Source organism: Neomonachus schauinslandi, chromosome 3, assembly GCF_002201575.2.
Source record: "Neomonachus schauinslandi chromosome 3, ASM220157v2, whole genome shotgun sequence".
Taxonomy (NCBI): Eukaryota; Metazoa; Chordata; class Mammalia; order Carnivora; family Phocidae; genus Neomonachus; species Neomonachus schauinslandi.
The window spans coordinates 4,050,351-4,069,177 of NC_058405.1; the positions used below are offsets into that span (position 1 = coordinate 4,050,351).

Below are 18,827 nucleotides of genomic sequence, written 5' to 3' on the forward strand. Positions count from 1 at the left end.
CTCTCTCTCTCTCTCTCTCTCTCTCTCTCTCTCTCTCTCTCTCTCTCTCTCGTCCCAGGACCAACTGCCTCCTGGATTTCTCCAGGTGCATCTTTCATGGATCCTGACCTTGACATGTTCGACAAGGAACGCATGGCCCTCCCACAGAAAAGTATTTCTCCACTGGTGTTTGCACTATCCCTTCCAATTTCCCAAACACAGAAGGCCTGGAGTCATGTTTAAATTCCCTCTCCTTCTTTGACATTAAAACAAAACCAGAAACAAAACCCTGCATTACTACTGATTTCACCTTCAAAATATATCATCAATTTTTCCTTCACTCTCATCACTACACCCTAAACCCACAGTGACTTACCAGCGTTTCAGGTGATGTTCTTGCAAAGGAACTGCCTCCGGTGAGGAGCCCCGGAGCCCCGAGGACGAGGTTCTCAGATTTACCCCATCACAGCCCTCACCCGAAGCTGAGATTTGACACACGGCAGGCAGAAAATCACTGATGTAAATATATTAATGATTATACACTAAAAACTAATTAGTGTTTATGCTCATTTTTTACTTTCTCTACTACACAAGAGTATCAGTGTTTACGGCCAAAGACCCTGTTTTTCTTGTTGTTCATGTATCCTTAGGAGCAAGCGTAGCACTGGGCACACAGCAGATTCTCAATAAAAAATGTACTTTATGAATGAATGAGTGAATGACTGAATGAATGAATTCACATCATAAGTTAACCAGAGATATTTTTGAAAATAGTGTTTTCATTTTTTACCTGAGTTTGAGAGGAAGATTGACAGCTTACAGCTTATTGAGGATGGCTTTCTTGTTTTAAAAGTCATTAGAATTTATACTAATTCAGAGAATAGGACCTGTGAGAAGCAGGAAGTCTGATGGCTACAGGAAAAGGTGACATCCATCTGGATTCAAGGACAACTGAGCAGATCTATCAATGGAGTTCTGCAAGGTGGAGAGGTGGCTTCTTCTCTAAACCCAGCCCCAGACCATCATTACACCTGGGACAGTGCAAGGACCTCTTTTGATGAGGTGATGGGACAGGATCCCAGCCAAACTCTGAATCCCGTAATTCTATTCCAGGTTTTGAGGTCTCCCTTTGCATTTTAGGATCTGCAGTTCTCAGAGGAGGATGCAGAAGTGGTATAAAAACTCTAAGGCAAAGAATCTACCTTCAAGGTGTTTACAATTTAAGGAGTCCAGTTAAATTGACAAAATAATCCCCATCGGCATCAAAGCACAACAAAGACAGTAGATACAGAGGGGTGGCGGAGATGGGGACGGACACGAACTTTGGAAACAGACAAACCCCAGGTGAATCCCTGTCGGGCTGCGTGACTGCGTAAACCCAGGCAATGACATCACTAAGATGAAGCGTCCTCTCCCTTGGAGATGAGATGGAACTGGGTGATGGGCATGAAGGAGAGCACGTGATGTGATGAGGAGTGGGTGTTTACACAACCGATGAATCACTGAACACGACATCTGAAACTGATGATGTACTAATATGTTGGCTAATTGAATTAAAAAAAAAAAAGAAAAAGTGAAGTCTCTTAAAATACTCCCATTTTTGAGATTTTCTCTGACCTTCCAATTAACTCTCCCTGATCTCAAACATTCTGCCCTCAAGTAATTACACGGCCAACTAAACTCTACTCAGAGGAGTCACAGAGATGAGGACACTGGATCGGGGCTAGAGCCAACTCCCCAGGCGGCGGGGTGTCCTTCCTCCCCTCTGGCTCCCCTGAAAAGTTTCCTCAGCTGTCACCTGCATTTCATGGCACAGTCTGGTCGTAAGAGAGATTTTCTAAGGTGTCTGGGGTCCCTGCCGACTCTTTGTCCCTCTTAGAACCCCACACTGCCTCAGAGTAATGTGAAGCCTCTGTATGCTAGAAGGATCCGAGCGAAATGGGGACCCTGTGATCCAAGGGCTCTGGGCACTGCTGAGCTAGACAATCCAGTTCCAGGCACAGTCTGGAAACGCCTCATCAGGATGCGCCTGGACTGTGGATGCCCAAACCCTTTTCTACGGTAATCCCTTTATTTACCAGTTCCATTATTGGAGAATGGAGGCAAGTGGTAACTGTGTCCCCCCATGGCTGAGGCCAGCAGGGCAAGGCAAGTGTTTGGACTGACGATGCAATTCTAGAACCCATGTTTGCTGAATCTGAGAACCAGTGAGAGTGGCAAGCAGCCCGTGAAGCTGGACCCACTTTGCACAGCCCCTAAGAGGGGGCTCCATGCTGCACAGCCTCCCAGCTGTCGAAGCTGTCCTGCCTGGTGCTTCCTGGCAGAGTTCTCTTCTTTCTGTCCCCAGCCTTAGGGTCATGTGGATACCACCATCAAATGCCTCTCTTGCTTCTGTTAAGAAATTAAGCTTTCAGATTTATTCCATTCTACTTCTTCTAGGCTGACAGAAAATACTGAATGGTAACTGGATTTTCTATGGCATCACTTTGGCTCAGCCTTTTTTTTTTTTTAATTTACTTTCTCAAGCCAAAAAAGTTGTCTTATCTTTCATTACATATATTCTTTACTCCTATCTACGCTTCTACCTGCTTTCTAGTTTTTAAAGGTTTTAACCCAAAGTTTTTACTACAAGTCTTCAATTACTGCCAGATGGTTCCCATACTAAGTTTTCCTGCACACTCTACATGCCCCGGGTGGTCAGATGGAGCTAAATTCAAACGCATCTTAGTTTGACAGCACTTTTCCCGCGTCACATCTTTTGTATGATACTCCCTTGTCTTCCTCCCCAGTTCCCAGGTAACACAGATCGTTGCATTTCTCCTGAGTCCTAACTGGTCAGTGACTTGATAAACAGCACAAAATACCATGTGCCCACCACAAAAAATGTCAGAAATACGCGAGCGGTCGTAGACATGGGGATAATGTGTGCGTTTCATGACATAGTCATTCCTGCCTCATCTACACAAAAATCACTAATGGCTATTCATACTTCAACAGAGAATCTTGGAATTCTGCTATATTATCTGCAAATTATACAGTTCTTAAAGTAAAAATCTTCAGAAAGCTGAGATGTTATGATTTCTTTTTTTTAAACAGACTCAATCATTAAGAGAACATAGCCTACAAAATCTGTCAAAGAGTGATTTTCATTTGGCAAGTCCTGGCTCAAGCTCTCTGAATTAAATTATACACATAAAAGAATAGATCTCATAATATCTTCACTGAATATGAAAAAATCTAAAGTATAAGTTACCTAACATCATATTTTTATTAATATTAAAATACCCAGATCTGGTTGCTGTAACAGAGATAATATTGAAAAAGAAATAAGGGTGTCAAGAATCATGAATGACAGCAAAGGTATTAGATTAAAGCACTGGTCAGAAATATGCACTGTTCTGGGTCCGGTGTTTATGAATGCCCCCAAATAAGGTAATAGTTTGCACTGTCCTGGTACAATAACGTGCTTTTCAAAAATGGTTTAAAGATTGAATGTTTCGTTATATCTGACTGTGAAGGAATTTCTGATTTGGTGGAGCTTGATTTATTCATAAACACTGCACCCAAGTCCCTGGGATGAGTTCCGAATTAAGTAAAAAATACTCTATCACCCAAATCCAGCAGCTAGAGTGATGGCCAGGTCTCCTCTTCCAATGCAGGCAAGGAGGGAGCCCTAATGACTGGAATCAAAAGACCAACATTTCTCCATAAGATGCTCATGCTGATGGAAATGACTTGATTCTTTTCTCTTCCCGTTAGCTGAAAAGACTGAAAATCTAACCACCTTGGAACTAAGCAGTTGTCATAACAGTGATCTCTTACAGAAATGGTTCAATTCAAGTCATCGCTAGTAAAATATAAACTCCCAAGCAAGCTCTACCTAGAGGACACAGGGACAGGACAAAATCTGCTTGGCACACCAGTCATCGACCTACAGGGAAGAAAATTTGAGAAAAATACAATTTGAACTGGAAGTCAAGGCATCTCCCCTGTAGTAAGAGGCTATATGTGGTCTGACGATGCAGTGTGTATGTTAGCAGCACTAAGTTAACATTGAAACAATCATACTTTAACACCAACTGTATCATAAAATCGACTCTAAGTGTGACTGTAGAAACTTGGATGACAGATATTTCTGATCTATCTATACCTTCCAACCATCAATAATGTGTTGGAAATTCCTATTATAAATTATGTTCCAGCACTAGAAATGGATATTCTAAAGACAAAGATAAAAATTTCAAAGCACTGTTCTCGTACTAAATTTATCACAGATGTAATGTTCTTGAAAGTGGGTAAATATTTAATTGATACTGGCTTAATATAATATATTTTTTTCAGGATTTTCTTGTATTATAATAAATAATCCCATTAAAAGGCTTTTATTTTGTGGGCCATGCTAAAATGTGCTACTTTTTCCAATAGGTAAAATTTACTTTTTAAATTACAAGTTTCTAAGAACATTTGAAGTTAATATTAAAGGTTAAATTTATTATATTTATGGGAACCAGTGTTTTAGAAATTTATAAGAAATCTCTAAGGCAGGGCACCTGGGTGGCTCAGTCGTTAAGTGTCTGCCTTCAGCTTAGGTCATGATCCCTGGGTCCTGGGATCGAGCCCCACATCGGGCTCCCTGCTCCACGGGAAGCCTGCCTCTCCCTCTCCCACTCCCCCTGCTTGTGTTCCCTCTCTCTCTCTCTCTCTCTCTCTGTGTCAAATAAATAAATAAAATCTTAAAAAAAAAAAAAAAAAAAAAAGAATCTCTAAGGCAGGGCACCTGGGTGGCTCAGTTGCTTGAGCATCTGCCTTCGGGTCAGATCACAATCCCAGGGTCCTGGGATCAAGCCCCAAATCAGGCTCCCTGCTCAGCAGGGAGCTTACTTCTCCCTCTCCTCCCCGCTCATGCTCTCTCGCTATCTCTGTCTCTCTCTCTCTCTCAAATAAATAAATAAAATCTAAAAAAAAAAAAAAATCTCTAAGACAACTGTTATGGCATTCTATTTCAATATTCTCATTGTCATTTAAAGGATAAATCAGCAAACGGCTAGTGGATACATTTTAATACACCCTTGCAAGTTGTCCTGTTAATACATGTATTTACTGGGTTGTAAAGTCACACAGAAATTATATCAGCTTTATAAAAATGTCTACAGTGTATCTATATACAATTATAAATGGATATATATGTGATCATATGAATATATTATTATTTCTTATAAAACAGGACCATATTATATGTACTGTTTTATAACCATTTTTCAGATTTCCTCATGCCCCTCACCACCCTGGTCCAAACATTCATCTCCCCTCACCGAAGCTGCAGTGATAACCTCACTATGCTAAGGGAGATCATTTCCATGTGACAATCTGACCACGTACCTACCCATCCTCACAGGTTCCAAGCCAGGTTCCCCTTGCATCTGACTGGGTCCCAACTACCTCTCCCTCCTCATCATGCTCTTCCCACTCTCTCCAGCCAAGCCCCTGGCCTCCTCTAGACCTGCCCTTTCTCATCTCATCAAGGAGTCTAATATACAAGGTGTTCAATGGTCTGGGATATTCTATCCTCCCCCTTCCCCTGATGAACACACCTGGGTCCCCCTTCAGATCTCACCTTAGTGATCAGCTCCTGGGGGAAGTCTTCCCAAACCCTCTGTCTAACCCATGCCCTTGTTTCCCCAAGCCAGGGGCTGGCTAAAGCTTGTCACTCTTCTTCCACTTTATTCGATAGAGACAATTTCACAGATAGCAAAGTCATGGGATTTCCCTCCACTCAAGATACTACTGACTCCGAGGCTTAATCTCTCTCTTGCTGGGATTCCACAACAGTCACTCAGCCAGAAAAAACCCAAAACACCGTCTACAACTCACCATCCTGAATTATAAGCCTTATTCATGCCCTCCCCAAATACAGAGCACATGGGTCCGCTCAACAGTATCATTCCAATCAGAATCCTCTTCCTCTGAATTCCACAACCTTTGACAGACTGACTCACTCTTGGGTTTAAAATTGTTAGCTCTATCTACACGGAAATGAGACTCAGTCCATCACTTACTCCTTTCTCATTACATCTTTTCATCCAGCACCGTGTATCTCTCCCGTACGTGGCCTCCACCTCCACTTGCAGCCTCTAACACAGAGGTCCCTCTCCTGGTTTTCTTCTTTCACGGCCCTGCACCCAGCATAGTGCCGTCGACACAGAAGGCCCGTCCCAGACTGAAAGTCAGTCATACTCGTTAATGACCCCCCACGCTATGATACCCACAAGGGGCGATACTTCATCATTCCAAAGCCCTTCTTGAGCCCTTACAGGGAAGGCAAGGTCAGAGGGGGAAACGAAGCAGAGCAGAAATGCTGCGTGATGTTTCTCACTATGTAAACACGGCCAGGTGTCTGTGACCCGACAGCAGGAGCCCAGGCCCCGTGTGAAATGGCTGGAGACCCCAGTGGCATGGCCTTTCTCACCTAGGGCTCTGGCCGTAACTCTTTGGCCAGTCTTCCAAGGCCGGCATTATTAGAATCACTCCAGAGGTATAAGTCAATCATTTCACTTGAGGAGCGTCTTAGAGCAGAGCATCACGGTACAATTCGTTTGCTGAAATCCGGTCGGTAGTAGCTAGAAAAACCCCTCAACTGAGCGCATCTCGTTTAGAAAGAGCCAGACGTATAGACATCCATCTACACCCTCACAGCTCTCTTTAGTTCAACTCATTCCACCTCACTCCTGGAGGAAATAAAACTGATAACTACGTTCCATTGTGAATAACAGCTCTCTTAAATTACAAACTACTCGTCATTGTTAAGTGTGAGAAACTGGAAACAGCTTAAGTTACTCAAAAGTATTACAGCATCTAAGCTCTGGAACACTATGCAGCCACTAAATGTGTGTTTGGACAAAATATTTAAAAACACGGAATAATTTTGTGACATTTAAGAGACAATATGTGGGGCGCCTGGGTGGCTCAGTGGGGTGAGTGTCTGGCTCTTGATTTCGGCTCAGGTTGTGATCTCAGGGTCCTGGGACTGAGTCCCACGTTCGGCTCTGCGCTCAGTGCAGAGTCTGCTTGAGATTCTCCCTCTCCCTCTCCCTCTGCTTGCACTCTCTCCCCCTCTCTCTCAAATAAAAAAAAAATCTCTAAAAATAAAAAAAACTAAATGAGACAGTGTGTATATAACACAAATCTAAGTATTATGTGTGTGTTACACTCACCCACACAATGAGAACCAAAAGGACATTTATTAAATGTTAATACTGACTTTCTCTGACCAGTGGGATTATGGGTGACTTTTATGTTCTTTTGGGTTTTCTATATTTCCCAATGCTTCTAAAACAAATGTGAATTGGTCCTATAATTAGAAAAACAAAATGTCTTACTAAAAGGATATTCAGAAATCAAATCTAAATGCTTTACAGTATTAATGCAAATTATTAAATTTTTAATTGTCTTAAATATAGATGAAAATGTTATTTATCATGAAAAGCACTTCTGAAGAGGCAGTATTATTTACTAAATAAGAAGCTTAAATAAATGAACTTAGGAAGCCTAAGGAAGTTGTCCTTAGACCCTGGACATGGAAATGTGTGTTTCTCAAACTTAACAAGCCTGGGAAAAACCTCAGGTGCTCATGTTTCTGTCAGATGCCTATGAAAGGTGTGTAACATATTCCTCCATTCTTCAAAGAATTTTATGTCAAGTTATAGATTTATCATGAAGCACACATTATTGCCTGTTTTCTGAAATCACTTTTATGGTCTTAATCACTGTGAATACTGAGCGAGAATTTTCACCATAAGTCAGGATGAATTTTCACCATAGATTTTAGTCATGGGAAGAGTCAGGTAATGATAGGTTTACAAAAACACAACATAAGAACAATAACAAAAGTCAAACTCATAGAAACAGACAGTAGAAAGGTAGTCACCAAGGGCTGGGGTGGGGGAGATGGGGAGCCACTGGTCAGTTGCAGATGGATAGGCTCTGAGGATCAAATGTACTGTATGGTGACGGTAAGTAATAATACGGTTTTGTACACTTGAGTTTCACTAAGACAGTGGATCTTAAGCATTCTTACCACAACAAAATAAGAATTACTGATCACTATGTGATGTGGTGGATGCCTGCGTGGATAGCAGGCAGCCTGGCTGCGTGGAGGCGTGGCTGGGAGGCAGTAAGTGGGTCCGCAAAAGCATGCTGCTCTTCAGAGAAGCTTGACTATAAGAATGAGAGGGACACCGTGGTGACAATTATAGGAAAGATGTTTAATCAGGCTTTTCCTTAGTTTTTTAATTACTGGAAGATACTGCGACATAACTATGAATTTAAAGGAGGAGCCCAATGGAAAGACCATGGAAATGGGAGATGGAAAAGTGACGGAGAAATCCTTCGACAGGTGGCAGTCAGTAGAGTCTAGAGAGGATGGAGGAGAATTTAGCTTCAGGAGGGAAACGAATACATTTTCAGGATGGAACAAAGGCTGTGAATAAATAGGAAAAAAATTAACAGTTTGTTGTTGATTTTGTCTGTTAGGTGGAAGTCAAAGGCATTCAAGCCTGGAAACTTACTTTGTCAGTGAAGCCGAAGGCAAGAGAAACTGCTAAGGGAGATTTAATATTGCGTCTGGGGTCATTTACATAAAAAGCTGATAATGACGCCAGGCCCTCTGCCACAGGTCTTACTGGAAAATCAGACTTACCTTGAACCATCTGGATGTATAGCTCATTTTCTAGGGAGGATATCACCTTCTTAAATAGCAGGCTACCCCATGTCCTAACATTTAACCCAAGAATGGTCTAAGCAACAAATAAGCACCGTTGGGGAACGAGTTACTTTTGATCTATCAATTTATGCCACCTAACGCAAAGTAAGCAGTATGTTTTTGAAATATCCCTTACTATCTCAGTTATGACAGAGTTGTTGGTTTCTGGCAGTTACCTGCAGCACCCATTAAAATGATCTGGTTCCACACTACCCATTAGACATGGTCCATGACACTATCCAACAGGCACAAAAATTATGAACATCAGATGTTCGCACGCAAAAGGCCAAGGACTGAGAAAACATTCAGTGCAATTTCCAGTAATCGTTCCATTGTTACTGAAGTGAAACAATGATAAAGATATTGCTGAGCCTCACTTAGTAAATGACTATCCATCTGCTAATATTTTCCCTACGCTTTCTGATTTCAAGGAGTAAAAATACCTTGAAAGGTCTCCTGGTAGTATGTAACAGAATTAATTCACTGTTTTATAAATAAAACTAATTAAAATGACATTTTATCCTTCTGTTGTCCATTACTCATTTCTTGCAATCACCTTTAATAGCTACCCTTTACGGAGTAATGTTTACTAAATAATTCCAGGATATGTGGAATATTATATCCTCCCAAGTTTTTCAATAGGAAAGACAAAAAGTCCAAGATGATTTATCAGTAACCCAGGTATATTATTTTCTCAAGTAGAAGCATCCTACAGTCTTTTACTCTATTATTTTCCTTTCAAAACAATTAACACCAAATTAAAGGGATGTATTTCCAATGGTTCCAAATGCAATGGACTGTTAAAACGTGCAGATGTGGCCCGGCTTTGGAACTTCTCACAGGGCAGAGTAAGTAGCACCTGCGGCCACACTGCAAAATCAGACGTGAAAATTCAGAAAACTGAAATAAATGCAAATCTTTTACTCAAAGTCATATGAGAAAAGAAGGGAGAACTGAGCAAGCTTCCTCAGAGATTGTTCCCTGTGCAGTCAGTCCCAAGGCACGGGACAGCAAAGACAAGCCTACTGTCCCTCCCTCCACAGGCAAGGGATTGAGCAAATTCTGAGCATATTCCAGAAGTACTTCTTCAAGGTATATATGCAGTGATACAACAGGCTAGAAATATACATACGTAAACATGCTGAAATAAATAGGAAATCAAGATTTTCTAGAGAAGACGACCTGACATGATTTGAGTTAATCATTTATCAGCCTTTGTGATATATTCCTGAGTAATAGAAAAGCTTCTTAAAATCTGGGAAATAGCCAATTACCTTGAAATAATAAAAAAAAAAAACTAGATATAATTCTGAGTTATAGAACATTAGCGTTTGAATATGGAGCAAGTTAGAAAATATTTTTAAAATTAGATAATGTAGAATGAAAAATCAAAATGTACGTATGTGAGATGCTCAACAATCAATAAAAGTAAGGAAAAGAAAATTCTCAGTGGACAAACTAATTACAATATATATTCCACATAATACTTAAATACATGTGTAATTATATATAAATATAAAAAATTATAGTGCACTAAAATTTTATTTTGGGAGGAGCCAAAACATTTAGATTTGACTTGTTATTCTATTATGGAAACTCTCTGATACCTGATTTCTTATTATAAAAAAATAAAGATTATATATTAAGTATACTGCTCACATCATAGGAATGCTCTGTAAAACTTCCAGGAAACTCCAAAACCCTATCCAGCTGCGTGCTGGAAATTGTAAAAATACTGAGACTTTCTTTGTATAAATTTTGAAAACTTCTTGCAGAAATTCATCATTTTTTGATCCACCCAATTCCTAAAATATACTGGGTTTAGATGATTTCTATTTCATACTTAAAATTCTAAGAAAGTGTCCATTGTTTTGCTTAGTGATAAACAGAGGGATCCTCATCATTCACAGGTTCCACCTTTGCGAATTCTTCTGTTGGCAGAATTTTTCTGTAATACCACAAGGAATCCTTGGGCTCCACTTCCGCGGTCGTTCGCACACTTGAGCAGAATGGGGAAAATTCTTGTCAACCAGTGCACACATTTGCAACAGAGATCCCACAAGCCAATGCCGGGCCTTCTTGTTTCACCATCATAGTGCAAAGTCTTCGTTGTGGTCTATTTAGTGCCGTGTTTTACACATACTCATTCTGCCCTGGACTTTATAAATTATCTGGTCCTAGTATAAGACTGATATTTTATATCTATAGGCTACATGAGTGTCAAATGCATATTAGCTAAATTAGTTTTAAAAAAAGAACCTAAGCATGTATTGCATGGAGCACTGGGTGTTATTCGAAAACAATGAATCATGGAACACTACATCAAAAACTAATGATGTTCTGGGGCGCCTGGGTGGCTCAGTCAGTTAAGCGTCTGCTTTCGTCTCAGGTCGTGATCCCACGGTCCTGGGATTGAGCCCCACATGAGGCTCCCTGCTCTGCAGGGAGCCTGCTTCTCCCTCTGCCTCTGCCTATCTCTCTCTCTGTATCTCATGGATACATAAATAAAATCTTTAAAAAAAAAAAAAAAACTAATGATGTTCTGTATGGAGACTAACATAACATAATAAAATTAAATTAAATTAAAAAAATAAAATAGAATTTTCAAAAACAAAAAAAATAAAAGTAATCATTCTATTCTTGCTTAATCTACTAACCACATTTCTCAGTGGAGCCCTTATTTGGCTTGCTCTTGTTTTTGTCATACTCTATAATGTAAAATGTCTTTTTGTTCACTGTGTAGCACCTAGAACATAGTGGTTATTCAACAAATATTCAAATGAACGAACAAGCTATAATTTCCTCAAGCGCAGGAATTATGTTAAAAATAGTAATCAATAAACATTAATTAAATGATCACTAAATGAAGGTCACCGCAGAACATAACTGTCAGAAATGCTACTCTGTACCTGATGTGAGAAAAGGGTCACTGCACAACTATGACCATGTTAATCTGGAAACTATAGATTTAACTCTATGATCACACATGAAATGAAACCAGCTTCTCTTTCTCAGTTCTGTCTGCCAAAGAAAAGCAACATAATCAGACGATGAGATGTGCATGTTTTCTAAAAATCCTGCATAATTTCTTAAAATCTTTGTTAGAGATAAACTCACCAGAAAAAAATCCCAAATCTCAATTCCAAAATAATTAAAGTATGTTGTGAGGATCAATGTCAGGGTCTAAACTATAATTGAAAACCACAGCAACAAATAACTCTAGCGAGTTTTATACTTAAAGTTTTCATTTTCTTGTAAAGAAATGTTGTAGACACTGCTTTACTAGATGTGAGCAAGAGAATAAGATTCAATAGCTGCCATATCTCATTACTGTATGCCTAGCTGGCTAAAAATTAAGAGAATGGATTGAAAGAAACACCATGTATGAAACCATTTTAGTTAGGACTCACTTGCAAAGTATTAAGGCACATAATTTCCCAGAAAAAATACCAGGGGAGTAGAGCTTCACATGCTATCTGCACAATTTGTTTTATGAACTCTGTGACCCAAAACCTTAGTCTCTAATTATCTTGTAACTCCAGGAAAATAAAGGATGACATACATACACATTTTATTTTTTAGCAACCAAAGTATTACATATTGTGAAATATGAATAGTTAAATATATAGCCTTTTATATGCTGTCAAATCTTCAAATGGTAATAAACTAAATTGCTTTACTTACCAGTACAAGCAGCAGGACAATATCAGGGTTATCACAAGCACAGGCGATGTGCATTGGTGTCCAAAAGTCTTCATCCTGGTGGTTGACATTGACCCCTCTGTCAATCAGGATCTCGGCAATGAAGGCATTATCATACCGAGCGCACTGAAAGAAAGAATGAAAAAAAAAAAAAGGAATGTATTTCAAACTATGATAAGGTTTATTGCAAATGCCCAGGGATAAAAATTTCAGTGCCAATTTAGAGATTGAGAGATGGGGCTAACTGTTCTCCAGCTAACCTATAAGCTAAGGCGCATATGGAGGATGGAGGACTCAAGGGGAAATGGCATCCATACACAGTAGAAATAAAAATGAGAAAATAGGGACAGATATTAAGAAGGAGGAAAAAATTTCACTATTTGGGTCCTCCACATTTGTAGATAGGATTACCAGAAAATCTTGGACCATTTATCAGAATTATCTTTCTGAAATACAGATTTGATCATATGATCCTTCTGCTTTAAAATGTACATATTTTGTCATTGAATTTTGTCAAAGAATAAAGTTTCACCACCTTATTGCATCCAAGACCGATAAGACCCTTTGTGGTCCTTCTAAATTCATCCCCCATCATCCAAATGCAGCCTTCAGCCTAGCTGTATAAGACAACTAAAAAGTCCATGGTGCCACCTTGGAACAGTTAACTATGGTTAATTTCAAAATCTTCTAAAATGAATTTTAATCACTGTATTTTATAGAAATTTCATAGTCTACTAAATCAAACTCTCCAGGGACTTGTTTTGCTCTTACTTTTTATATATTATTTATAGGTAAAATTCATAAAAATATTCGAAGTCAGGGCTGGCTCCGAGGGTGCACAATCTCTGTAGTCATGCTTAGGTGGGTCCTGCACTTGGTTTAAGGCTCTACTGTTGCCATGATGAATTTTCGATAATTATTGAAGTGTCCCACATACTCATTCTGCCCCGGACCTTATAAATTATCCGGTCCTAGTATAAGACTGATATTTTCTATCTACAGGCTACATGAGTGTCAAGTGCATATTACCTAATTAGTTTAAAAAAACAGACTTATGCTAAATAACCTAAGTACCTATTAGCAAAATTTCTGGGTTGAAAGATACACGCTTTCCATGGGATGTGGATGTATCAGACAGGTTCCCCTCCCAAAAAGCAGTAATTGATGCTGCCACTGGCAGTACCATCATGCCAACGTGTCAACAAGTCACTGCATCAGACAATTAAAAACAAATCACCCGAGGACTTCCCCTATCGAGTAACAGGGCCCAGACTGGCATTCCTGCCCGAATCAATTGAAACGAAAACAAAAACACTCAGACAAAATATAACTTCAGAGAGCTGGGGAGGGAACAAGGCAGTCCTGCTCCTGCTATTGCTCCAGCTCACTGCCTTGAGGGACCTCCCAAGCTGCCGCCGCACAGCGAGGAGAACCCCGGTCACCCTGGGCACTCAAGAGGGGACTGAACTGAAAGTCCAGAGACCAAGCTGGCCAGCATGCACCGGACAGAGTCACAGAGAGGACAGAGCTGCAGAGAGAGAGAGGACTTCCAAGATCTGCGGTCGGTCCCCTCATGTACACGGAAGAATCGTGATCGGCACACACACACACTCTAGGAATCTACCCAAGGTCAGGAGCAGAAGCCCCTGAAAAAGAAGAGGAGTCAGAGCTCATGAATTGCCAGAAATAGTGTCTGTTTCCAGCAACCAGGAAGGAGGCCTTCTAATCGATGCAGCACTGGGTAGAGTACCAGACATGCCTTGCTTCAGTGCGGGGGTGGAAGGGAGGGATACGAGCCCTGAGCTGGAAGCTGCTCTACTCCCACCTAGAAATTAAACTCAAGTTCTGAAAGCCTCAAACCACATAACTTCAATGCCCCCCAACAGAGCTCAAGATTACTTACAGAAATATAAAAATATTCAGTACCCAACAAAACAAAATTCACTACATCTAGCATCCAAGGAAAAATGACCAGATATACAAGACAGCAAGCAAATAGGACCCACAAGGAGGAGAAAGAGTGATCAATGGGAGCCAACTTAGAAGTGATACACTTGTTAGAAGGAGCAAACCTGCATGTTTAAAGTGTTACAATAACTACATTCCGTATGTTCAAAAAATTGGGCAACTGTTGAACATGGTAAGCAGAGACATGGAAGACAGCAAAGAGACTCAAATTTAACTCCTGGAGATGAGAACTACCTTGGCTGTGATGAAAAACATACCAATGGATGGGATCAACAATGGACTGGCTCTTGCAGAAGATGAGACTGGTGAACCTGAAGATGGTAATGTAGATTACACAAAGTGAGACAGAGCAGAAGAGGACTTTCAAAAGGGAACCGAGCATTGGTGAGCCATGGGCAATCTCCAGACAGTAACCAAACAAACTGAAAGCACTGGAAATGGGGACTACACATGGGTTGATTTATATTTTTCCTATTATTTAATTTGCATTAAAATTAGTAATTACAAGATAGCCCAATTCTTAAAATTACGTACAAGATTTGAGCTGATACTTCACCAAAGACAGAAAAAAGAAGACATATGAATTGTGGTTCCCAATCATAATACAGTCATGGAAGAACATTCCTATCTTCTTCTAGTACCTGGTGGTCTCAAGAACGTACGGTCAGGGTGGTGCAAAATCATGGTACAGGTTCCATATGAAGGAAGATAAGCACAGGTTGTCAGTATTGGGATGCATGGAAGCACCTGGGCAATGAACTCGGAAGGATCAGTTTCAGTTTTGAACCATGACCTTTGCCTATGTGATGTACTGCATCATGTGTAACAATAACGAAGACACTATGACCCAGAGCCCCATCTACTGTAGCTGCAGGTTTGGGCACAATGACTAATAAGATGAGGATCAGAGTATAAAGGTTCAATAAATAGGTTTTAGAATTGGGGCCTGGATCCAATTTCTTTCAGGAAATTCACATGCAGGTAATGCCTATTCCGCTCTCTTTATCCTTTTGATAACTCACTGCATAATCAACAGTGATGCGACCTCCTCCTTCCCTGTCTGTCAAGATCTCCTCAGCCTGCACCTCAGGAATCCACATTTACAATTCAAAGATACCTACAGTTTGGCTTTTCCATGTCTTTCACCAAAAAAGAGTTAATTAGATACAGTGTGGAAAATGATATCAGCCTCTCTCAAGTAATGTAATTTTTAGATTCACATTTCAGAGGATCATGAATAATAATTTGACAGCAATAAATACCTTCTAATCACACTTGTCTGAAAAGATTACGATGGTTGAACATTCCCGTTACAATGTTCTTACAACATTATTGTTAGATAGTAAACGTCATTTTCACTGGAAAGAATTTTCTCCCAGCTAGCAAATCTTCCTTCCCCGTTCAGACTGTTCTTCATCCAACTTCAACCAATTTCTGGCAACAGTTTCCAGGAGCAAGAAGGGGGCTGAACTGCCACTCGGTCACCTTCAGAGAGCTCTGACACCACTAGTCATCTCCCCTGGCTCCTCCCGTCACCGTCCTCTGCCTCTCCAAGGTCCAGGCAGGATGGGCTACATAATTTGTGGGACCCAGTGTAAAATGAAAAAGTGGGGCCCCTTATTCAAAAATGACCAAGAATTTGGGGGCACCTGGGTGGCTCCATCAGTTAAGCATCTGACTCTTATTTTAGCTCAGGTCATGATTACAGGACCGTGAGATTGAGCCCCAAGTCGGACTCTGTGCTGGGCGTGGAGTCTGCTTAAGATTCTCTCTCCCCCTCTGCCCCTCCCCCCACACCCTCTCTGTCTCCCTCTCTCTCTCTCAAATAAATAAATCCATCTTTTTAAAAAATGACTAAGAATTTTAAGATGGTGACAGCAGAGGATGAAACCAAGCATGGGTCCTGCAGAGCACAAAGCCTGGAGTGACCACATGGACCATGTGCCTGTGAAGCCTGCCTTGAACTGCCAAACCTCTTAATCAACCAGCCCCCCAGGTCCCTCAAGTCCACACACTGTACTTCCTTCCAGCGAACCTCTGGAACCTAGTCCATTTCAAATAAACCCTCCTTACCTAGGAATGTCCACAGAACCTAAATCTATCTGTCTGGAAATACCATCTCTCCTGAAGCCTCCTCCACTGAGTAGGTAAAATTCTTCTCCCATCAGGCCCTGAAAAAGCTTGGCCACTTTCTGAGCTTATTGACTCTTTTTTTTTTTTTTTTTTTTTTTTTTTTTTAGTAAGCTTTACACCCAACGTGGGGCTTGAACTCATGACCGAGAGATCAAGAGCTCCATGGCTCCACCGGTTGAGCCAGCCAGGCGCCCCTGAGCTTATTGATTCTTTTAGAGTCACCATTTGTTCACCTCAGTGTGCTACTTTCTAAGATTCACTCTTCTCCCAAAAGGGTCGCTCTCCCCATTCATCAAAGTTAGGGACTACAATCACAGTCATCCCCACAGTCTGAGCACAACAGCAATACTGGGTTACCCACCTTCTCTGAAAGCATAAAATGTCTTCCCTCCAGGACCCAGAAACCTCCACCACGTTTTACTTATTTACCACCCCCTGGCTTGCCCCCATGAAGACTGGCTCCCTGTTAAAGTACTAAATCCCAATATCCCAATCCATGATCAAAACATTCCATTCTGCCTCCTAACGCATACTTAGAGAGCAACACCACAAATAGCTCCTTCCTCCAAGACTGTTTATTGAGTTGCCTAGGATTAGTAAGAACGAACACTCTCCACACTAACTCAGCAGTCCACAGCTTCTCAGGGAATGCATTCTTTCACTGTTTGGAATTGTTTCTAAACAAAGGTAACGTCTCTCGATGTACAAACCCAATACAATGCGTAGTATTGATTCAGCTGAAAAGACCCTAAAAACCATAGAAACCAAATAACAAATACAGACAATTTTAAACTTAAAATGTTCTGTCTTTTCCCTACCTCTTGTCATAAGGGATATTTTATGTATTTTAGTTCTTCTGGTTGGCTAATGAGCATGTCTTGAGCAACCCTGAAATCTATCACTCAGAAAATCAAAAGCTGAATTCTCACATTAAATTCACTGGTTCATACATGACAGTTATCTTTTGCAAGTTTTTTTTTTTTTCTTTTTTTAAACGTGGGTTGAACCTGTCACATTAGTTTTCTCAATGTCTATACATTTTCAGGTACACTTCCTTTTTTTCTCCTCTGTGTTGATTTCAAAGCCACTAGGGCAGAAGAGACTAGCAAAGAGTTACTGGGACAACATCCAGATTGATCCAGATGTCGGTTATTGAGTGGGTATCATGTGCTAAGCACAGTTTTGCTATTAAACAAAAAAATTATCTCTGAACTCTCTAGAAGCGGTGGGGAGAGAGGAAGCAATTTGGATTAATCATTGTCCATTTTTCTTGTCCTATATTTATGGGTTCTCAGTGGTTAAAAACTTTTCTACAACCAGAGACAGATGGAGAGAGACAGAGACAGAGATACACAAAGAGAGAGAGACACACACACAGATTTGTATCAGTAGGAAAATGAATTTGAATTTGTTGCAATTTTTAAAATCTTTGAAATCTCTCTAGAACTTCCATATGGCCCCTTGTACTGAACATCAATCCCACTAGCCACCTCTTTCAGCCAGTGCCTAGATCCGTACAAAATCACTTTCAGCTCTCTGCCATTATATCACACTGAAGGATCACACTCATTATAATGTCATCTTGAACATACTTCTCATCATTTTTGCTTTTCATGTACAGATGGTCTGCAACTTACAATGGTTCAACTTAAGAGTTTTTGACGTTACGAAGGTGTGAAAGAATTCTGAATTTGGATCACGTCCAGGGCTGGCGACATGCGGTTCAAGCCCTTCTTATGATGCTGGACAGCAGCCGTGGCTCCCAGGCAGCCATGTTGTCGTGAGTGAAGACAAGTGATACACTGCCAACCACTCTGTACCCAGGCAACCATTCTGTGGTATCACTTTCAGTAGACAATGCAATAAATTACATGAGATATTCAACACTTCATTAGAAAATGGGCTTTGTGCTCAATGATTTTGCCCAACTCTAGGCTAATGGGCTAGGCTAGGCTAGGCTAGGCTAGCTACAGTGTTTGGTAGGTTATGTATTAAACGCATTTTTGACCTAACGATACTTTCAGCTCACGTGGTTCATCCAGACATAACCCCATCATAAGTCATATAAGATGTGTTTCTTCTCTCTGGCAAATATTTGTCCTACAGATTACCTTTCCATTCATAACCTACCCAGAACCCTCCAAGCTGAATCATAGTTATTATTTCCACCTGCATTCTAAGCATACATATCTTCCAGCCAACTGAACCAAACTCTCATTATAAACCAGGCTATTACTAAAGAGATTCAGATGTACCACTGATGCACATCCAGAAACTTTAAAATCCT

General features: G+C 40.5%; 1 protein-coding gene across 1 annotated transcript in view; it reads right to left on the reverse strand.

Moving 5' to 3' along the window:
* Positions 1 to 18,827, reverse strand: part of MYO16 (myosin XVI) — a 441,248-nt gene that overhangs the window by 376,110 nt on the left and 46,311 nt on the right. Inside the window, exon 3 of the mRNA XM_044913335.1 lies at positions 12,422 to 12,565. Within this exon, the coding sequence (XP_044769270.1) occupies positions 12,422 to 12,565 (144 nt within the window). The remainder of the gene's footprint in view (positions 1 to 12,421; positions 12,566 to 18,827) is intronic.